At 40.2% G+C, this 24,161-nt stretch overlaps 1 protein-coding gene across 1 annotated transcript in view; it reads left to right on the top strand.

Moving 5' to 3' along the window:
- The window catches only part of LOC120879574 (regulator of G protein signaling 7 binding protein), a 110,555-nt gene extending 97,747 nt beyond the window's left edge, over window positions 1–12,808 (top strand). The window contains exon 6 of the mRNA XM_040262593.1: window positions 7,691–12,808. Coding sequence (XP_040118527.1) covers window positions 7,691–7,782 — 92 coding nt within the window. The 3' untranslated portion in view covers window positions 7,783–12,808. The remainder of the gene's footprint in view (window positions 1–7,690) is intronic.
- Window positions 12,809–24,161: the final 11,353 nt, after the last annotated feature.

The following is a 24,161-nucleotide window of genomic DNA, read 5'->3' on the forward strand; positions in this document are numbered from 1 at the left end:
GATCAGTCAGGACTTGCAGCTGTTCAATGGGTCCTCTCCAGCAGACAGTCGTGTGTGTGTGTGCACGCTCGCACGCACATGCGTGCGTGCACTCAGTCCCTCAATCATGTCCAACTCTTTGTGACCCCGTGGGCTGTAGCCTGCCAGACTGTCCTATCCGTGGAATTTTCCAGGCAAATACTATAGCAGGTCACCATTTTCTATCCAAGGGATCCTCCCAACCCAGGGATCAAACTGGCATCTCTTGTGTCTTCTACATTGCCAGGCAGTTTCTTTACCACTGCACCACCTGTGGACAGTCCTGCTCCAGACTAAACCAGGTCTAGGAACAGTTCCCCGATTCTCTACAGCCCTGCTCCACTCCGGCGTGAATATGCATAACTGGAACCAACCTAGCCACGGTTGAGTTCTCTGGCATGGGGCTGAAGGACACTGAGCTGTTATGCCACCTGCTAGCCTAGAGATGACCTTGTTGGCCCTTCCCCAGCGCCTCATTTAAAGACTTTCTGTGCTTCAAACTGGTGTCTGAATATCACTCTGGGCAGTTTTACCAGTTATCCCAGATTCTCTGCAATCTGTACAACATTTTGCCCTGGATTCAGTGTGACATATGCTATGCCCCTCTCTCTCTCCTTCAATCTAATCCACTCATCACTGATCATACATCAGTTTCTTAGTACATTACTCTAATTATGTTGAGCCTCTACTCACAAATTTTAAGTGTCTACACACTGTCAAAGGAAAACATGATTTCTCACCTCAGCATTCTTTGCCCCCACCATCATCCAGCATGTGATGGTCACCTGTGATGTGCCAGGTGTGGAGACCTCTCTATCCCTAAAGCAGGGCCCCCTGACCTCTGGGATCTAATGCCTGGTGATTTGAGGTGGAGCTGATGTAATAATAATAGAAACAAAGTGCGCAATAGATGTCATGCTCTTGAATCTTCCTGAAACTATCCCACCCCCAGGCTGTGGAAAAAGTGTCTTCCACGAAACGGGTCCCTGGTGCCAAAAAGATTGGGCACCACTACCCTAGAGGCTCTCCATCTCAACAGGACAGAATGGGAATGAGCGTCACGTGGGAAGCTTTTTCAAATGACATAGCCATCCCTTGCAGAGATTGTGATAGAGCCCTCAGGGTATGGCACGTGAATTCTGGAAACACACACACTATTGGAAAGACCAAAAAAAAAAAAGGGTTTAAATGCAACAGTGCCATAATAGTTAGTAAAGGATGCTACAAGGGCAAACTGGATTCTCACCTAGTCAGATTTTAGTTACAAATTGGGGTGGAAGAGATGGGAGTAATTGAGAATTGCTTTTTGCAAAGTGTGTAAGCTGAGATTTTTTATGATAGATCAGAATTAGCCAAAGAAAAAGATGGAAAGAAGACAGTCTAGGCAGAAAACTCTAAATGTGTGAAGGCATCTGGGAAGATGACCAAGCAGGGGATTTTGATGAACTACAAGCACTTCATTAATTGGGAAAGTGGTTAGAAAAGAGGCTTCAGAGAGAGACTAGAGAGGTAGGGGGGCTATGTTATTAAGACCGCTCTATTTCATATTAAGATGTTTGGGCTTTATCCTGGTTACTGGAGGGGTTCGGTTAGTAGGCAAGTATGATAAGCCAGGTAAGAAATGCTTACGATCTGACCTAAAGCCAGGGGCTTGGAGAAGAGAATATGGCCAGTTGGCTGAAATATGTTAGCAAAGCAGAATCAAGGATGAAAACTGAGTTCAGATTTGGAAAGCAGAGTGAATAATGGTACCCATCACTAAGGCAGAACAGAGCAGTACCAGCAGAGGTAGAGCCCAGGACAGATGGAGTTCTGATTGTGGGGACACTCCAAGACCAGTGCTCAGAGCCTGTGGTGAATGTACATGCCTTATGTTGGTGTGGACATGGGAGCTGGAAGGGCAGGAAATTCAGATGTAAACACAAGCAGCATGTAGGTAATTGAAGCCCTGAAAATACTTGAGACCACCCTCAGAGAGTATACAGAGAAGAGCTCTGAAATACCAAAATTTAAGGTTTGAGGGGAAAAAAGAGTTTACAAAAAATTGATATGAAGCTCAGCATACTGGAATAAGAACGTTGCAAGGAAAAAATGGCTCATAGTGTGGAGCAATTCAGCTAAATAAGAACTGAAATTACCCATAGGATTTAGCAACAAAGGAGTCACTGGTGAGGTGGCCAGAATCAGCTTTCTTGGAATTGGGGACATGCACAGAGCTTAGTTAAGGAGGGTTGAGGAGTGAGTGAGAGATGAAGAGTTGAACAGCAAGGGTAAATTTATTGTCTCATAAAGAGTTGCTTATAGAATTGTGGACGCACAGGGTTGGAAACAGACAACGTTCCAAGGGCTATGAAAGTGAAAGTGAAAGTCACTCAGTCCTGTCCGACTCTGCAACCCCATGGACAGTCCATGGAATTCTCCAGACCAGGATACTGGAGTGGGTAGCTTTTCCCTTCTCCAGGGTATCTTCCCAACCCAGGGACCGAACCCAGGTCTTCTGCATTGCAGGCAGATTCTTTACCAGCTGAGCCACAAGGGAAGCCCAAGAATACTGGAGTGGGTAGCCTTTCCCTTCTCCAGGGGATCTTCCCAACCCAGGGATCGAATCCAGGTCTTCCACACTGCAGGTGGGTTCTTTACCAACTGAGCTATCAGGGAAGCCCAAGTGAAAGTGAAAGTGAAGTGGCTCAGTCGTGTCCGACTCTTTTCGAGCCCATGGATTGTAGCTCTCCAGGCTCCTCCGTCCATGGGATTCTCCAGGCAAGAATACTGGAGTGGGTCGCCATTTCCTTCTCCAGGGGATCTTCCTGACCCAGGGATAGAACCTCGGTCTCCCGCATTGCAGGCAGACGCTTTAACCTCTGAGCCACCGAAGCCCAAGGGCTATAGCAATTGTTTATAGAATGAATGCAGGCATGAAGGTAGAAGCATAGAGCAATCAGAAAAGACTTTTCTGGATAAAAGGAGATGGCATATGTAAAGTCAGGGAGGCGAGAGAAGGTATATGGCCTTATTCAGGGGATTCTCAGTAGTTCTGTTTTACACTAACCCTTCTTCATATGCCTTTCATTCCAGCCGGACTGGACTGTTTACTTAGACCCAGTTCAGGCTCCCTTGACCTCCGCATCTTTGTTCACGCTGCTCTCTTCATCCAGAACGCCTGCCCCCTGCTTCACCAAACGTCCCTCCCCATCCCTTTTGCCCTAGCATGAACACCAAGGCCCCTGGAATCTTCCACAATTGTTCTCTTTACAGATGGGAGTAATTTCCCTCTGAGAATTCTCACAGCATTCTATTTGTATCTCTCCAGTAGCATTTCTAATGAAGCCTCCTAGTTACTCAAACCAAGATCCCTGAGGCCAAGGGTCACCTTTCTCTTAGGACCCATCTGGTGTTACCCTCAGCACCTGACATAGAGCCTTGCAGTTTATAGGCCTTTGATTAATTCAGTGGTTCTCAAAGTGTGGTCTCAGGACCAGAAGTATCAGCAGGTCTGGGAACTTGTAAGAAACGCAGATTGTCTGGCCCCACCCCAGACCTACTGATTCAGAAACTCTGGAGGTGGGGCTGGCAAGCTGTGCTTTAACAAGCCCTCAGATGAAACTGATGCTGCCCATGTTTGGGAACCCTGGAATTAGATGAAGATCTTTTTTTTCCAGAATAGAAGTTTCCAACTGCAGTTTCATCATAAGCATTCCTCTTGACTTAGAGAACATAGCTTTAAACTCAAACCTCAGTTTATTATTTGCAAACCTCATTTTCATGCCCTCTGTTTCTAACACATCATTTATGTAAAAAATCTTTTATTGGCAAAAGCAATTTAAAATGGTATTATTGTACCTTATAGGGGACTTCAGTGTTGCTGGCTCTAATAGCACCCAAAAATTAAACATCAAATGACTGGATTTTGAATTTATGGATGACTGAATACCCTACTCTCCTTTTCTTTCACTTTCTGCTATGCTTTCCTCCTTCCTCTTCCCTTTCTCACTTTTTATTTTCAAATTTAAAACTGTCCTAGGTTATAGTTCTTTGAGAGTATGCACTTTGGAAAAAAGACACCATAAAAGTCTCAAACATTGGCAATAAAAATAAAAGATTTCCCAAGTTCAGATGGATTAGCCCAGAAAGTTTAGAATAAGTGGGGAAACACTCATTTTGCTCACATTCTGTTGACAGCCCTCACTTCGAAGTCAGGATTTCAGTCAATGTGGAAAGACATCTTTCCTTGGCATTGAATTCATTTCAAACCATTCCAGGCAGACTTACTGCTTGGTGAATTTCAGCATTTACTTGCAGGTGTCAGCTTCCTACAGTGTAGAAAGCTGCTCTGAATTTCTGCCAAGAATTTTTTAAGCTTTAGTGTCACCTCAGCCCTAGGCGATGATCAGACAAGCTCTGGGCTATGCAAAGGTGTCACAAATGCTCAACAAAGATACCCCAAACCAGCAGTCATCCTTTAGGTAGCCGGTCCTTTGCTTAACATCTGAGCACTTTCTCATCAATTCTAACACATCCTATTCACTTGTGTATGCTATATAAGTATGTGTGTGCGTGTGTATATATAGCACTCACAAGTGAATGTTTTATATATATATATGTATATATATGAAAAGAAGGGTGAATGAGGAGAATTTCAATAGCACAGAGGTTTTTTGATTCACTGTAATGAATGCACAGATACAAAGGTCAGTCTTGATACAAATCTCATAATCCCTGTGTATAATAGCTGTGTGCTTTTAATACATAAAAAAGAGGAAATGGAAACAAATACACCACCTCAGAACACACATGCCATGGCACACACATGCACACTTTCTTTGTAAATACAACATACCAATGTGTGTAGACATTTCCCCATGTAGTGGGAATGATGCATATCAAGAATTGAATTTTATAATATATAAATACCAGTGAGATCACTCCCAAATCTCTTAAATGTTTGGAGAAAGGCAAACATATAGGAAATTCAGGAAATAAATGGGAATTCAGAAAATAGATCTCTAAAGTCTCAAAGAAATAAAAATAAAACTTTCCTTTCCTATCAGTATCTTCATAGTTTTGGTGCACCTATTCCAAGGAAGTGTTGACTTTCAGTTGAACTTGAGTTTCAGGAAGCGTGGTCAGCATTCAAAGAGATACCAAAACCTTCAGGGTCTGCTGTATCTTTGCCATATCCAATTAGGTTAAGTTCACTGATCATTTGGTGGCTAAAGAAGTGAGAGCCCTAAAAATGATGAGAGAATATGGTTATCATTTCTTTCTGCTCCAGATATATCATGATTCATCTCTGAGAGATTCTGCTGAGAAATTAGGCTTATATATAGGATTTGACATTGCTTTCAGCGTCTTAAACTATTTGGGGCAAGTTTAACTGTTAAAAAAAAAAGAGATGTCCCATTTTTAGTCTCAAAATGTTGACATCCAGATTATAGTGAATTATTTTTCACTCTGAAAAAAAGACAAAGAAAGTCCTGTTTTTCTCCACATTAGCAGAGTGTGGGTTTTAAGAGAGGACTGTAATCTGTGGAGACTGTGGGGAGAAGGCTGTGTCTGATTAATCTGATGTGCCCAGCTGGGGTGCCTGTCTTCTTTCCTGCCTCCAACTTGCTACTCTGCTAAGTTACTGCTAAGTTGCTTCAGTCGTGTCCGACTCTGTGCGACCCCATAGACGGCAGCACACCAGGCTCCCCCGTCCCTGGGATTCTCCAGGCAAGAACACTGGAGTGGGTTGCCATTTCCTTCTCCAATGCATGAAAGTGAAAAGTGAAAGTGAAGTCACTGAGTCATGTCCAACTCTCAGCGACCCCATGGACTGCAGCCTATCAGACTCCTCCATCCATGGGATTTTCCAGGCAAGAGTGCTGGAGTGGGGAACTTGCTACTCTAGTTCCATCTAAATGTGTAACATAGTGCAGCATTCCAAGGAACACTGTCAGCTTGGTGGGTGATGCTAATTTACAAACAAGCATGACACATGGGAGCCTTGGGGGCTGGGGAGAGAAAAGCCAGGGCACTTGGATGACAATTCATATAAGAGGACCAGGAAGCCAGGACTCATTTTTGTTCCTGACAGTTTCCTGAGTGTCTTGTTTTTGTTCAATCGCTCAGTCGTGTTCAACTCTTTGCGACCCCATGGACTGCAGCACGCCAGGCTGAGTAATCGAGAAAACCAGCCGTCATCTACAAGCCAGTTTTATTCAGCTGGGGCACATTCTTCACTATGCCCATCTCTTCATCTCACTCTCAATTCTGGGCTCTTTCCCAGGGTCCTGCATCTTCAGGATTAGCATGGGGGAAGGAGGGGAACATCTTAGCTTTGTTCTTGGAGAGCAGTGCAAGTGGTCCTGACAAAGCTTAGGTTTAAAAAAGTTCCAGAGGGCCTACCCTGTTGGCTCGGTGGTTAAGAATTCACCTTGCAATGCAGAAGATGTGGGTTCAATCCCTGGTCAGGGAACTAGGATCCCACTGCCATGGAGGAACTAAGCCCACACACCACAGCTAGACAGTCCACGTGCCACAGCAAAAATCCTGTGTGGTGCAGTGAAGGCCCGGCATGCAACAGCGAAGACTCAATACAGCCAAATAAGTTTTTAAAAATGTTTCCCAGAGCCAACCAGCCATTTTGTTGCCCCTAATTCCATTCTAACCATGTCCTAGCACTGCCCTAGTTGACAATTTACAGGCTATTTCCTTGTGGTCCTTCTCCAGCCTCTGGGACTCATACTGGCCAGTTCTACTCCAACAGGCTGTTTATACTCACTCTCTCTGTTGAATTACACTATTTCCCTAAAACCCAACTCATTAAACTGGATTTGGTTTACAGGTTTGTTTCTTTATTTCTCTACTTGTCATTGTACTAAAAATTTCAGGCCAGAACTGGTGAATTTAACAGCTGACAACCTTCTCCAAAAGCCTTTGTATTCAGATGCCTGGCTATAAAAAGTGCTAGGGAAACACTCAACAAGAAATATCTGAAACCTCTTCCTAAGGCATAAAATGAGTGAATTGAGGTAAAACAAGGTCCTATGTAAAGGAAAAATAGTTAATCATAGCTATATTATTATTAATAATAAGTCTCTCCTCTATGCTAGGCACCAAGGTCATCAACCAAGCTAAATGTTTTAATAGATTATTTCATTTAGCTCTCACCTAGGGTAAGTATTATTCAACCGTATTTTACATATAGGGAAAATGAAGCTTAATGAGCTTAAGCGACATGTTCAAAGTCACAGGACTAGTAAGCAGTAAACTATAGAAAAGAAGCCAATTTTATTCCAAAGCACAGGCTCTTTCTCAGAAGGATACATTGCCCAAGTGAAAAACTGCCTCTAGGCAGTTTAACTCTAAGCAGTGGTTCTCAACTGTGGCTATTTGCTTCACTTTCGCCCCCACCCCAGGAACATGTGGCTGTATCTGGGGACATTTGCAGCTGTCACAATTGGTAGGGAAGTGCTACTGGCATCTAGTGAGCAGAGGCCAGAGATGTTGCTGGATATCCTACAATGCTCAGGACAGCCCCTAACAATAAAGGATGATCTGGTCCAAAAAGTCAACAATGCTGAAGTTGGGAAACTTGGATTTGGAGGACGGTGGATTTTTAAGGCCAATCCTTAAAAAACAGTTGTTTTGTCTGTACCTCATTCAACCTGTACATTCTATCCCATCACAGATGACAGCAGCCTTCTAAATCTAACTCCCTACCCCCTGGTTAGAAGACGGAAGAGAAGGTTCTTCGGGCTGTGCTGTCTCGTCTCAAGCTAGGCGATTCCTCCCGGAAGCCACCACTGGGAAGACCTAAAAATATCACTGAACCTGAGGACCTCCAGACAGCTGAACCACAGTCATTGGCTTTTGACTATATTTTCTAAGCTTCCTTATTACTTTTATCCACATCTCGCTGTCCTTTTAAATGATTTTACATTTGAAAGCAGCTGCTGTCAAGGAAAAAAAGAAAAAAACAGATTCAAAAAGCAGTCTGTTTTTAAAAGGATTTTTAAAGCTGACATTGCACATGTCTGCTCCAAACCACACCATGACAGATGCAAGAATTATGATTTTTAAATTATTTAAAGAATTTTTAAGTGTATTATACAGAGAAAAATTATTTCATGTATAATAGTATATCTGTAGCTCTTGCTGATCTATGTAAACAACTGATCACATATGAGAGTCTTTAAACATAGAAATCTATTTAAAACTGCAAAACTGTTCAAAATCCAACCAATATTAGAAATAATATTATAATCAAATATATACCACCTCAACCTATTGCTTTCTCTGCACTCATTTATGTTTAGTCTTCCATTCTGTCAGACTAAGAGCTTCAACAGAAAAATGTCTTAATTTACAATGCAACAAAAACCATATATGAAAAGTATTTAAATTTTGTAAATACACGATAATCCTAATACGTTCATACAGTGCATATGGGCAACTAATTTCCTTTCGATCCAATGGTGTCTTTTTCAGCTTCTTGGAGAATGAAGTAATCCAGTTAGGAAATGGTGTAGTAACATATACAATTACCCTCCAATGTAAAATTGAATATTATCACATTTTGTTCTAATTGAAATTGAAGCATGATGTCTGCATATCAGCATAGTGTTAAATCTTATAGGGCATGCTGGATTTAGCTCAGATCGTAAAAATACTTAACATTTTACATTGTTAATAAAATCTTTTTAGTTAAGCTAAGCTTGTCTCATTTTAGATAACTATGCAGATAAGACTTTTCCAACGTGTACTTGGTGTCTTGTCTTATGCTTAGAAACTTACAAGCAGGACACAATAAGCAATACTCTATTCTAGAAAGAAGGAAGCCACATGCTTTGTTTTTCTGCTCACAGCTTTGTTGTGCTCTTCCTCCACTAAACTTGTAACATGGTACAGATTTTGTTATATTTTCCCTTGTTCTTCCTTTGGCCCATTTCCCAGACAGAATTTCCCATGGGTTGAAAGATCAAGCCTTTGAACTTCTTTTCTTGTTTACCATAGTCTGAAAATTCCTAAGGTCAGACAAGAGTCCCAGAATCCAGCACAATAAAAGGATGAGCTATCCACGGTTTATCCAAGACACGAATTTAATACCAACCCTATAATTTCTCAGCATTTATGTGCACAGGCATTTATATATCCACCAACATTTTGACCTAAAAAACTAAATATACCCAAGTTCTTAGTAGCTTCAGTGAAGAGGGAGAGAGGTAGAGACAAACTACTGGAATAATTATCATATTAGGTTGAATTATATGAAATTGCTGATATTTGACTGTTTTTGACCTAAAAATGGCAACTGCATATAGTTCAACCTAATATCTGCTATGTGGAAATTATCCTTGGAATTGTCTTCTAGTTTTTTTGATTGAAAGTGAAAGGATTGAAGAGTTGGAAGAGATCTCAAAAGACTACGCATGTCTCTATTTAGATCACACCAGCTGGCTATTGGCCTTATTCTTGGAGTCCAGAGATGTGTTCCAATGAGTTGGCAACTGATACATGGTTATATGTATGACTAGCTTCATGTCAAGACATACCCTTGAAAGTTATACAAGAAAAATCACAATTTTCTAAATCAAATACTTATAAAACAGTTTATATGCTATTGACAACTCCTAGGGTGACTGCTCCTTTGCAAAACGGGTAACCACTCCCAAATTTACATGGTCTGCAAACCCCAATTTTCACACATCTGGTTTGATTCCCCCCTTTCCTGAATGTGGCTCATTTTCAGCTTCTGAAGTTTAATTCACTTCAGGTCCATTGTTTTAGAAATTACGAAGGAGCCTACTCTGGCATGCTCTCAGCTGCCATCTCTGCCTCTCCTACCTTCTACCATATTGAACCCTTAGCTTCTATCTAGTTCCTACAAATCCATGTACAGTTATTAACAGATAAGCCCACTCTTGGTGTTCAGCACCTTCTTCTAAATGCCTGACCTAAATCACTTCTGCTTGGTGAATTTGTGCTCACTCTCGCCTTAGTCTCAGTGTGAAAGTAACACCTTCCGTGCAATTGTCCTTTGTACAACTGAAGACTGTTAATAAATTCAGGTCTCACCTCCATGTCTGGGGAGGGCTATAGTCGCTATTCATGGAGATGGGGATTTGTCTAACTCCCCAGCTAGGCTTTCCATATCTAAGATAAATAAATTCAGCCACCTTATCTTTTATTCATAGTGCCTGTTTCCCAGCCTTGGATCAAGTTTGTAGTTCCTGTGGACATACTCCAAGATTTATAGATCTTCTTTCACTATAGCAGGTCCTAAAATTAAATTTAGTGCTCAGAGTCCCTATAACCTACCCTGGCTCAGAGTTGCAATGGGTAATCACCATCCCCTATTAGGAATGCAGTGCATCTTGTTAGGAGCTGACCCCACTCCCCTGTTACCTACCAAAGGACTTTCTCAGGTGTAGTTCCATGAGATAACTGTCTGTTTCCTGCTGGTAATTTGCTTTCAGATTAGCAATAACACTGAGCTGATCTCTAGGGATAAGGAGAGCCCATCGAACTCATTTTGTTTCATGTGCACATATGCTTGAAACAAAAAAGGATATAAAGTTTCTCTGGCACACAACCACCCATTTTACCACCCTATTTTTAATACCCTGTGTTGGTTTTTTTTTTTTTTTTTTTCAGATTACAGATAATGCATGTTCTTTGTGGAAAATCTGAAAAAATACCACCAAATACAAAGAAAATAAAAATCACTTGATTCCCACCACAATCACGTTTAAAACCACATTTTCAGGCTTTGAATCAGTCATTGGCTGGGCCCAAAGGCACTTTTGGTTGAGGTGTGTAAAGAAAGGCCCACAGTAGGCACCACTTTTAAATATCAGTCCACTCCTGTTTTTTGTATGCGTCTAGGAACAGAGTCAGTGCACACTTCTGATTGTGCCATTGTTCAAGTGTACAGGGAAGATTGTTCAAGTAGCACAGCCCCGATGCCTCCTCTAATGAAAGCTCTTGGGGGAATTCTAAAATCCTGCCAGATCATTTTGTTCCTCAGTGCGCCTGCAAGTTTGATACTTACTGTTTGGCAATACTGCCACCTACTGGAATCTAAGCTTTATACAGAGCATAAAAGCACCTAATTAATTTTAGACAGCCAGCAAATTGGCCAGATTAACAATGATCCCATGTGGGATTTCAGCCTCTGGAAGTCTCAAAATTGAAAGAATTAAGGATATCCATCCATAATAACTTCTCACCCACGTACACACATACCTTAGAAATGTCTACCATTTCTTTGTGTTCTAGAACATCACCAAATGCAGAATGCTCAACTTTCAGGTAACTACAGAAAGAAAGAGAAATGGTCCAGAATAAACCATTAATATTAAATATAAGCCAAGTTATAAACCCTAGAACATAAAAGAACTGAGTACATTACGAAGATGTCATTTCAAATCTATGAGAAAAGGTTGGTTTATTAAGTACATTATATTGGGAGAAATGGCTAGCCATTTGTTGAGGGATATATTAGATCCATACCTGAAAACTGTCATCAAAATAAATTCTAAGTGAAGTAAATATTTAAATGTTAAAGCACATAAACTGGCAGTATTGATGAATATGATGTAATTTTAGTGTATGTGGGGTGGTAGGAGGGGAGCTTTTCTAAGCATTATAATGAAGCAAGAAACACCAAAGGAAAAGACGGATGGGTTTGACCAATTAAAAATGCAAAATTCCTATAAAGTAAAAAAAAAATCAGATTAAGAGAAAGCAAAATTTTAAATATATGCAACAAAGAGTACAGATGTCTAATAAATATCAAGAGCTTAAATTCCACTACCTTTGGCAAGTTTTCATGATCTACAACTCCCTCCCCAACCAAGTGTTCCCATTTTCTTTTCCTTATTATACTTTTTACATTATTGCTTGTTTAATTGTCTGTCCCCACTAAACTGAAGTTCCAGAAGGCAGCGACCATGTCTATTTTGCTTATTCTTATATCTTCAGCACAGTGCTAAACACAAAAGCAAATAGTGAAAACATATTTATGGAATGAGTGAATAATGAATGCATGAATAAATGACATTTTATGACTCAAAAAGAATCAAACTTTCCAGTAGAAAATTGAGCCAAGCATACAAACTGGCAATGTACCATAAATTAAAATAATGCACTAATAATATGAAAATATTTGAATATTAATCAAAAATGTAAGCTATTATGATATACTCTTTTTTAATGTATCCGAAAGGCAAGAATATAAAGAATGAATGTTTCCAGGGACAGCAAGGAAATCTGGAAGTGAACATCCTCTTATAGAGCAACATGTATGTAAACTGATTCCACCTTTCTGGAAAATAACTGGGCAATGTATTTTTCACCTATACCAAGTAATTCCACTGTAGGGAAATTCTCCTGAAAAAGTTCAGAAAACAATGACCGAAGATGTAGTCATTTATTATTCAAAAAAAATGCAAGAAAGAATACTTATTTGGAAGAATGGGAAAAATTGTAAATAAACCCACAGAATAAGATTGATTAAATATGATATATCCTATCAGTGGAATACTGTACACCAATTAAGCACCATACATATATTTATGGAATTATACTGTTAAATGAAAACAGAGAAGAATATCTATAGCACCATCCCATTTAAAAAATATACTTACATTAAAGAGTCTGAAAAGATATTTGCTAAAATGTTAACAGCATTTATTTCTGGGAGGTGAGATCTGGAGCAACTATATATTTTTTTTTTGCATATCTGTAATTTCTGACTTTTTCACAATGAGCATGTAGTAACTGTATAACTTTTTCAGGGAATAAATAATAATGTTCACAATATATATTAAATTAAAAACATATTCTAAAACAGTGTGTATAGTATGACACAATATTTGTAAAAAAAAGAAAATATATATAAATATATCTATGTATGTATATATATTGATATATATGCATAAAAAGCTAGAAGGACATACACTAAAATGTTAATAGTAGTTATTTATGGGTAGTGGGATTATGGGTGATTATTTTTTCTTTTCGCTTTTCTGTGTTTTCTAATTTTTCTACAATGAATATGTATTACTTGTGTAATAAAAACTAATAATTAAAGCTTTAAAAAAAAGAATGAAAAAGTGAGGGACTTTGTGATTCATCACTTGCAGCGATCCTACCCATCACCTCACCCCACCCCCTTGACATGTTCCTGTCATCAAAATGTAGGCAGTGAAGCCATGGAGAGGAAATAACAGGGGACCATAACCTTTGAAGAGAAAAGAAAGATAGGCAGACAAAGTGGGGTGGGCAGGAAAGAGAGAAGAAGAAAAGAACAGAAGCGGGGGTGGGGGAATTAAGTGAAAGTAAGTTAAATAATTTTATTTTCTAATAAAAGGTGATGATACACATCTGAAGTTCTTCAAAAGGCAAACTACCGAGTTCAGCTAGTTGTCAAGGATTGTGCAGGATATCCTAGAGTTACAGACTTTTGTCTGAATATCAGATGGCCTGCAACAAAGTACCCCCACCTATGGCTAGCAGTTCCAAAACCTGTTTTCTAGAGATCCCAAATTTCAGGAAGACACTGGCCACTTAAATACTTTATTTCCCAGGCTCCCTTGGTTATGGGTGTGGCAGTACAACTGAATTTTGGCCAATAGCTTCTGAATGAAATTGTGCAGTTCTCTAGGCCAGAATACTGGAGTGGATAGCCTTTCCCTTCTCCAGGGTGTCTTCTCAACCCAGGGATCAAACCCAGGTCTCCCACATTGCAGGTGGATTCTTTACCAGCTGAACCACAAGGGAAGCCCAAAAATACTGGAGTGGGTAGCCTATCACTTCTCCAGTGGATCTTCCTGACCCAGGAATTGAACCGGAATCTCCTGCATTGCAGGTGGATTCTTTAGCAACTGAGTTATCAGGGAAGCCAATTTAAAGGTAACATTCCTAAGATAAGGGACATGTCTCCCTTCCCACTAAGCTGTGAGGAAAGCATGAGGGTGGGAGCTGAAACAACTGTCTTGGATCCAGAGTTGGACACTACATGATAATGACAGAAGGGCTTTAGCAGAGATTACCTATCTCACACTGTTATCTGCTTAACTAATTAATTAATTTCTATCTCATTGAAGGCATTAATAATGGGAATCTTTGCCTAGAAGAACTTGCTCACTAAATTAGTTATCTTCAGTAAGCCTCAGTTTCCTGAGAGTGAAATGGAAATAATATATCAGTATTACAAAAGCTTCAACCAAATAACTGTCCAATTATTTTCTTAGAATTAAAGCTCTTTTATGAGAAAAGTCAAACCAAACAAACATTGCATGATACTGTGTTGCAGAACAGCAAAGGGAAATCTTTGAAATAAATAGTGCTTTTCAGCCAAATGGTCAATTGATTTCCATTTGCAAAAAAGTTAAACTTCACTATTACCTCATTCCAAGTTGATTATTGATGTAAAAGTAAAGGACTCTGTAACAACTTAGAGGGGTGGGATGCAGAGGGAAATAGGAGGGAGGTTCAAGAGGGAAGAGACATATGTAAACTTATGTCTGATTCATGTTGATGTTTGTCAGAAAACAACAAAATCCTGTAAAGCAATTATCCTTCAATTAAAAAATAAATTAATTTTAAAAAAAACAGGGGGCGGTCCTAAGATGGCAGAGGAATAGGACGGGGAGACCACTTTCTCCCCCACAAATTCATCAAAAGAACATTTCAACGCTGAGTAAATTCCACAAAACAACTTCTGAATGCTGGCAGAGGACATCAGGCACCCAGAAAAGCAGCTCATTGTCTTCGAAAACAGGTAGGAAAAAATATAAAAGAGAAAAAAAGAGACAAAAGAGGTAGGGAGGGAGCTCCGTCCTGGGAAGGGAGTCTTAAAAAGAGAGAAGTTTCCAAACACCAGGAAACACTCTCACTGCCGAGTCTGTGGCAAGCTTTGGAAGCACAGAGGGCAACATAACAGGGAGGAAAAATAAATAAATAATTAAAACCCACAGATTACGACCCCAACAGTAACTCCCCCAGCGGAGAAGCAGCACAGACACCTGCATCTGCCACTAGCAAGTGGGGGCTGGGCAGGGAGGCGCGGGCTGCAGTGCTTTTTAAGAATCGGGCCGGAATGCCCCGAGCGTAACCAGAGTGAACTAACTTGGACTAGCTATCCTAGCTTTTCGCGTGGGATAGCTACCATGCGAAAACTCTAACATAAGAAACCACCAGGACCGTGCACAGAACAAAGGATGGAACAGAATTAGCCGGCTGCAGACCATCCCCCTCCAGTGACAGGCAGCCAGAGCTGGAAGGGCTGGAAGGGGGCAATAGCAGCCCCAGAGAGACACTAACTACCAAACTGCAAACAGGCTTCTTTGCTAACTAAGACGACAGTCATCATCTGCCTGAGAAGGTGCGCGAGTTGTACACCCAGAAAACTGAGCAGCAGGGACGGGAGAGGCGATAAGTCGCAGCGACGGTGCTCGCCAAACACCCGAGCTACTCGGACCTGGGAAGGGCACAAAACGCAGGCCCAACTGAGTCTGCGCCTCTGAGGACTACCTGAGTGCCTGAGCCTGAGCGGCTTAGACCTGGGAGGTGCATGCAGCCCAGGGCCAGCCTCAGATGGTTCCCGGCGGAGCAACCTAGAGCCTGAGCTGTGTGCGCTGTGAGCGGGGGCAGGCCCAGCAGGGCTGAGACATTGCGAGCACACACCAGTGTTATTTGTTTGCAGCATCCCTCCTTCCCCACAGCGCGACTGAACAAGTGAGCTTAAAAAAAAGTGTCCACCACCGCACCCACCGTGTGTCAGGGCAGAAATCAGACACTGAAGAGACCAGCAAACAGAAGAAGCTAAAACAGAGGGAACCACCTTGGAAGTGACAGGTGCAATAGGTTAAAACCCTGTAGTTAGTACTGACCACATAGGAAGGGGCCTATAGATCTTGAGAAATATAAGCCGAAACAAGGAACTATCCCAAAATGAACTGACCCCACACTGCCCACAACAACACCAGAGAAAGTCTTAGATATATCTTTATTATTTTTACGATCATTCTTTTTGTATTTTCTTTTCTTTTTCTTCTTTTTTTTAAACATTTTTAAAGTCCTCTATTTCTCCTATAATTTTCATTTTTATAACCTACTATTACTTTTCCAAAAAAAAACCCTATTTTTAAAGCAAACTTCATATATATATATTTTAAATAATTCTTGTGACTTTGTTTTTTTTCTTCTTCTTCTTTTCTTTAATATTGTATTTTTGAAAATCCAACCTCTACTCTAGATTTTTAATCTTTGCTTTTTGGTATTTGTTATAAATTTTGTACCTTCAAAAACCCAATCTTCAGTACCCATTTTTACTTGGGAGCGAGATTACTGGTTTGACTGCTCTCTCCTCCTTTGGACTCTCCTTTCTCTCCACCAGGTCGCCTCTGTCTTCTCCCTCCCCCCTTCTCTTCTCTACCCAACTCTGTGAATCTCTGTGTGTTCCAGACGGTGGAGAACACTTAGGGAACTGATTACTGGCTGGATCTGTCTCTCTCTTTTTCATTCCCCTCTTTTATCCTCCTGGCCACCTCTGTCTCCTTCCTCCCTCTCCTCTTCTCTGTATAACTCCATGAACATCTCTGAGCGGTCCAGACTGTGGAGCACACAAAAGGAAGTGATTACTGGCTAGCTTGCTCTCCTCTTTTGATTCCACCTCATCTCATTCCAGTCACCTCTAACTACCCCCTCCCTCTTCTCTTCTCCATGTAACTCAGTGAACCTCTCTGGGTGTCCCTCAATGTGGAGAAACTTTTCATCTCTAACCTAGATGTTTTATCAATGGTGCGGTATAGAAGGAGAACTCTTGAGACTACTCTAAAAATAAAACTGAAAACCAGAAGCAGGAGGCTTAAGTCCAAATCCTGAGAACATCAGAGAACTACTGACTCCAGGGAACATTAATCGATAGGAGCTCATCAAACACCTCCATACCTACACTGAAACCAAGCACCACCCAAGGGCCAACAAGTTCCAGAGCAAGACATACCACGCAAATTCTCCAGCAACACAGGAACACAGCCCTGAGCTTCAATATACAGGCAGCTCAAAGTTACTCCAAAACCACTGACATCTCATAACTCATTACTGGACACTTCATTGCACTCCAGAGAGAAGAAATCCAGCTCCACCCACCAGAACTCCGACACGAGCTTCCCTAACCAAGAAACCTTGACAAGCCACTGATACAATCCCACCCACAGTGAGAAAACTCCATAATAAAGAGAACTCCACAAACTGCCAGAATACAGAAAGGCCACCCCAAACGCAGCAATATAAACAAGATCAAGAGACAGAGGAATACCCAGCAGGTAAAGGAACAGGAGAAATGCCCACCAAACCAAACAAAAGAGGAAGAGATAGGGAATCTACCTGAGAAAGAATTCCAAATAATGATAGTGAAAATGATCCAAAATCTTGAAATAAAATGGAATCACAGATAAATAGCCTGGAGACAAGGATTGAGAAGATGCAAGAAAGGTTTAACAAGGACCTAGAAGAAATAAAAAAGAGTCAATATATAATGAATAATGCAATAAATGAGATCAGAAACACTCTGGAGGCAACAAATAGTAGAATAACAGAGGCAGAAGATAGGATTAGTGAAATAGAAGATACAATGGTAGAAATAAATGAATCAGAGAGGAAAAAAGAAAAACAAATTAAAAGAAAAGAGGACAATCTCAGAGACCTCCAGAACAATATGAAACGTTCCAACATTCGAATTATAGGAGTCCCAGAAGAAGACAAAAAGAAAGACCATGAGAAAATACTTGAGGGGATAATAGTTGAAAACTTCCCTAAAATGGGGAAGGAAATAATCACCCAAGTCCAAGAAACCCAGAGAGTTCCAAACAGGATAAACCCAAGACGAAATACCCCAAGACACATATTAATCAAATTAACAAAGATCAAACACAAAGAACAAATATTAAAAGCAGCAAGGGAAAAACAACAAATAACATGCAAGAGGATTCCCATAAGGATAACTGCAGATCTTTCAACAGAAACTCTTCAGGCCAGGAGGGAATGGCAAGACATACTTAAAGTGATGAAAGAAAATAACCTACAGCCCAGATTACTGTACCCAGCAAGGATCTCATTCAAATATGAAGGAGAAATCAAAAGCTTTATAGACAAGCAAAAGCTGAGAGAATTCAGCACCACCAAACCAGCTCTCCAACAAATGCTAAAGGATATTCTCTAGACAGGAAACACAAAAAGGGTGTATAAACCCGAACCCAAAACAATAAAGTAAATGGGAACGGGATCATACTTATCAATAATTACCTTAAACATAAATGGGTTGAATGCCCCAACCAAAAGACAAAGACTGGCTGAATGGATACAAAAACAAGACCCCTATATATGCTGTCTACAAGAGACCCAATTCAAACCAAGGGACACATACAGACTGAAAATGAAGGGCTGGAAAAAGATATTCCATGCAAATAGAGACCAAAAGAAAGCAGGAGTAGCAATACTCATATCAGATAAAATAGACATTAAAACAAAGGCTGTGCCACCCAGGGACGCCAAAAAAAAAAACAAAGGCTGTGAAAAGAGACAAAGAAGGCCACTGCATAATGATCAAAGGATCAATCCAAGAAGAAGATATAACAATTATAAATATATATATACACCAAACATAGGAGCACCACAATATGTAAGACAAATGCTAACAAGTATGAAAGGAGAAATTAACAATAACACCATAATAGTGGAAGACTTTCATACCCCACTCACACCTATGGATAGATCAACTAAACAGAAAATTAACAAAGAAACACAAACTTTAAAAGATACAATAGACCAGTTAGACCTAATTGATATCTATAGGACATTTCACCCCAAAACAATGAATTTCATCTTTTTCTCAACTGCACACGGAACCTTGTCCAGGATAGATCACATCCTGGGCCGTAAATCTAGTCTTGATAAATTTTTAAAAAATTGAAATCATTCCAAGCATCTTTTCTGACCATAATGCAGAAAGATTAGATCTCAATTACAGGAGAAAAACGATTAAAAATTCCAGCATATGGAGGCTGAACAACATGCTTCTGACTAACGAAGAAATCAAAAAAGAAATCAAAATATGCATAAAAATGAATGAAAATGAAAACACAACAACCCAAAACCTGTGGGACACTATAAAAGCAGTGTTAAGGGGAAAGTTCATAGCAATATAGGCATACCTCAAGAAACAAGAAAAAAAATCAAATAAACAACCTAACTCTACACCTAAAGCAACTAGAAAAGGAAGAAATGGAGAACCCTAGGGTTAGTAGAAGGAAAGAAATCTTAAAAATTAGGGCAGAAATAAATGCAAAAGAAACAAAAGAGACCATAGCAAAAATCAACAAAGCCAAAAGCTGGTTCTTTGAAAGGATAAATAAAACTGACAAACCATTAGCCAGACTGATCAAGAAACAAAGGGAGAAAAATCAATTCAATAAAATTGGAAATGAAAATGGAGAGATCACAACAGACAACACAGAAATACAAAGGATCATAAGAGACTACTATCAGCAATTATATGCCAATAAAATGGACAACGTGGAAGAAATGGACAAATTCTTAGAAAAGTGCAACTTTCCAAAACTGAACCAGGAAGAAATAGAAAATCTTATTAGACCCATCAGAAGCACGGAAATTGAAACTGTAGTCAGAAATCTTCCAGCAAACAAAAGCCCAGGTCCAGACGGCTTCACAGCTGAATTCTACCAAAAATTTAGAGACAAGCTAACACCTATCCAACTCAAACTCTTCCATAAAATTGCAGAGGAAGGTAAGCTTCCAAACTCATTCTGTGAGGCCACCATCACCCTAATATCAAAACCTGACAAAGATGCCACAAATAAAGAAAACTACAGGCCAATATCACTGATGAACATAGATACAAAAATCCTCAACAAAATTCTAGCAATCAAAATACAACAACACATTAAAAAGATCATACATCATGGTCAAGTGGGCTTTATCCCAGGGATGCAAGGATTCTTCAATATCCCCAAATCAATCAATGTAATTCACCACATTAACAAATTGAAAAATAAAAGCCATATGATTATCTCAATAGATGCAGAGAAAGCCTTTGACAAAATTCAACATCCATTTATGATAAAAACTCTCCAGAAAGCAGGAATGGAAGGAACATACCTCAACATAATAAAAGCTATATATGACAAACCCACAGCAAACATTATCCTCAACGGTGAAAAATTGAAAGCATTTCCCCTAAAGTCAGGAACAAGACAAGGGTGCCCACTTTCACCACTACTATTCAACATAGTTCTGGAAGTTCTGGTCACAGCAATCAGAGCAGAAAAAGAAATAAAAGGAATCCAAATTGGAAAAGAAGAGGTAAAACTCTCACTGTTTGCAGATGACATGATCCTCTACATAGAAAACCCTAAAGAGGCCACCAGAAAATTACTAGAGCTAACCAATGAATATAGTAAAGTTGCAGGATAAAAAATCAACACACAGAAATCCCTTGCATTCCTATACACTAATAATGAGAAAGTAGAAAAAGAAATTAAGGAAACAATTCCATTCACCAATGCAACAAAAAGAATAAAATACTTAGGAATATATCTACCTAAGGAAACTAAAGACCTATATAAGAAAAACTATAAAACACTAATGAAAGAAATCAAAGAGGACACTAATAGATGGAGAAATATACCATGTTCATGGATTGGAAGAATAAATATAGTGAAAATGAGTATACTACCCAAAGCAATCTACAGATTCAATGCAATCCCTATCAAGCGACCAGCGGTATTTTTCACAGAGCTAGAACAAATAATTTCATAATTTGTATGGAAATACAAAAAACCTTGAATAGCCAAAGCAATCTTGACAAAGAAGAATGGACCTGGAGGAATCAACCTGCCTGACTTCAGGCTCTACTACAAAGCCACAGTCATCAAGACAGTATGGTACTGGCACAAAGACAGAAATATAGATCACTGGAACAAAATAGAAAGCCCAGAGATAAATCCACACGCCTATGGACACCTTATCTTCGACAAAGGAGGCAAGAATATACAATGGATTAAAGACAATCTCTTTAACAAGTGGTGCTGGGAAAACTGGTCAGTTCAGTCCAGTTCAGTCCAGTCGCTCAGTCGTGTCCGACTCTTTGTGACCCATGAATCACAGCACGCCAGGCCTCCCTGTCCATCACCAACTCCCAAAGTTCACTCAGACTCACATCCATCGAGTCAGTGATGCCATCCAGCCACCTCATCTTCTGTCGTCCCCTTCTCCTTGTAAAAGAATGAAACTAGAACACTTTCTAACACCATACAAAAAAATAAACTCAAAATGGATTAAAGATCTAAACGTAAGACCAGAAACTATAAAACTCCTAGAGAAGAACATAGGCAAAACACTCTCCGACATAAATCACAGCAGGATCCTCTATGACCCACCTCCCAGAATACTGGAAATAAAAGCAAAAATAAACAAATGGGACCTAATTAAACTTAAAAGCTTCTGCACAACAAAGGAAACTATAAGCAAGGTGAAAAGACAGCCTTCGGAATGGGAGAAAATAATAGCACATGAAGCAACTGACAAACAACTAATCTCAAAAATATACAAGCAACTCCTGCCGCTCACTTCCAGAAAAATAAATGACCCAATCAAAAAATGGGCCAAAGAACTAAACAGACATTTCTCCAAAGAAGACATACAGATGGCTAACAAACACATGAAAAGATGTTCATCACTCATTATCAGAGAAATGCAAATCAAGACCACAATGAGGTACCATTTCACACCAGTCAGAATGGCTGTGATCCAAAAGTCTACAAGCAATAAGTGCTGGAGAGGGTGTGGAGAAAAGGGAACCCTCTTACACTGTTGGTGGGAATGCAAACTAGTACAGTCACTATGGAGAACAGTGTGGAGATTCCTTAAAAACTAGAAATAGAACTGCCTTATGACCCAGCAATCCCACTGCTGGGCATACACACCAAGGAAACCAGAACTGAAAGAGACACGTGTACCCCAATGTTTATCACAGAACTGTTGATAATAGCCAGGACATGGAAGCAACCTAGATGTCCATCAGCAGATGAATGGATAAGAAAGCTGTGGTATATATACACAGTAGAGTATTGAGTTAAGTTCAGTCACTCAGTCGTGTCCGACTCTTTGCAACCCCATGAATCGCAGCACGCCAGGCCTCCCTGTCCATCACCAACTCCCAAAGTTCACTCAGACTCACAACCATCAAGTCACTGATGCCATCCAGCCATCTCATCCTCTGTTGTCCCCTTCTCCTCCTGCCCCCAATCCCTCCCAACATCACAGTCTTTTCCAATGAGTCAACTCTTCTCATGAGGTGGCCAAAGTACTGGACTTTCAGCTTTAGCATCATTCCTTCCAAAGAAATCCCAGGGCTGATCTCCTTCAGAATGAACTGGTTGGATCTCCTTGCAGTCCAAGGGACTCTCAAGAGTCTTCTCCAACACCACAGTTCAAAAGCATCAATTCTTCGGTGCTCAGCCTTCTTCACAGTCCAACTCTCACATCCATATATGACTACTGGAAAAACCATAGACTTGACTAGATGGACCTTAGTCGGCAAAGTAATGTCTCTGCTTTTGAATATGCTATCTAGGTTGGTCATAAATTTTCTTCCAAGGAGCAAGTGTCTTTTAATTTCATGGCTGCAGTCACCATCTTCAGTGATTTTGGAGCCCAAAAAAATAAAGTCTGACACTGTTTCCACTGTTTCCCCATCTGTTTCCCATGAAGTGATGGGACCGGATGCCATGATCTTCTTTGAGCATTACTATACTAGCATGTGAGATGAGTGCAATTGTGCAGTAGTTTGAGCATTCTTTGGCATTGCCTTTCTTTGGGATTGGAAGGAAAACTGACCGTTTCCAGTCCTGTGGCCACTGCTGATTTTTCCAAATTTGCTGGCATATTGAGTGCAGCACTTTCACAGCATCATCTTTCAGGATTTGAAAGAGCTCAACTGGAATTCCATCACCTCCACTAGCTTTGTGTGTAGTGATGCTTTCTAAGGCCCACTTGACTTCACATTCCAGGATGTCTGGCTCTAGATGAGTGATCACATCATCATGATTACCCAGGTCGTGAAGATCTTTTTTGTACAGTTCTTCTGTGTATACTTGCCACCTCTTCTTAATATCTTCTGCTTCTGTTAGGTCCATACCATTTCTGTCCTTTATCGAGCCCATCTTTGCATGAAATGTTCCCTTGGTATCTCTAATTTTCTTGAAGATATCTCTAGTCTTTCCCATTCTGTTCTTTTCCTCTATTTCTTTGCCTTGATTGCTGAAGAAGGCTTTCTTATTTCTTCTTGCTATTCTTTGGAACTCTGCATTCAGATGCTTATATCTTTCCTTTTCTCCTTTGCTTTTCCCTTCTCTTCTTTTCACAACTATTTGTAAGGCTTCCCCAGACAGCCATTTTGCTTTTTTGCACTTCTTTTCCATGGGGATGGTCTTGATCCCTGTCTCCTGTACAACGTCATGAACCTCATTCCATAGTTCATCAGGCACTCTATCTATCAGCTCTAGTCCCTTAAATCTATTTCTCACTTCCACTGTATAATATTAAGGGATTTGATTTAGGTCATACCTGAATGGTCTAGTGGTTTTCCCTACTTTCTTCAATTTCAGTCTGAATTTGGTAATAAGGAGTTCATGATCTGAGCCACAGTCAGCTCCTGGTCTTGTTTTTTCTGACTGTATAGAGCTTCTCCATCTTTGGCTGCAAAGAATATAATCAATCTGATTTCGGTATTGACCATCTGGTGATGTCCATGTGTAGAGTCTTGACTTGTGTTGTTGGAAGAGGGTGTTTGCTATGACCAGTGCATTTTCTTGACAAAACTCTATTAGTCTTTGCCCTGCTTCATTCCGCATTTCAAGGCCAAATTTGCCTGTTACTCCAGGTGTTTCTTGACTTCCTACTTTTGCATTCCTGTCCCCTATAATGAAGAGGACATCTGTTTTGGGTGTTAGTTCTACAAGGTCTGGTAGGTTTTCACAGAACCATTCAACTTCAGCTTCTTCAGCGTTACTGGTTGGGGCATAGACTTGGATTACCATGATATTGAATGGTTTGCCTTGGAAATGAACAGA

The sequence above is a fragment of the Oryx dammah genome, unplaced genomic scaffold, assembly GCF_014754425.2.
Source record: "Oryx dammah isolate SB20612 unplaced genomic scaffold, SCBI_Odam_1.1 HiC_scaffold_20, whole genome shotgun sequence".
NCBI lineage: Eukaryota > Metazoa > Chordata > Mammalia > Artiodactyla > Bovidae > Oryx > Oryx dammah.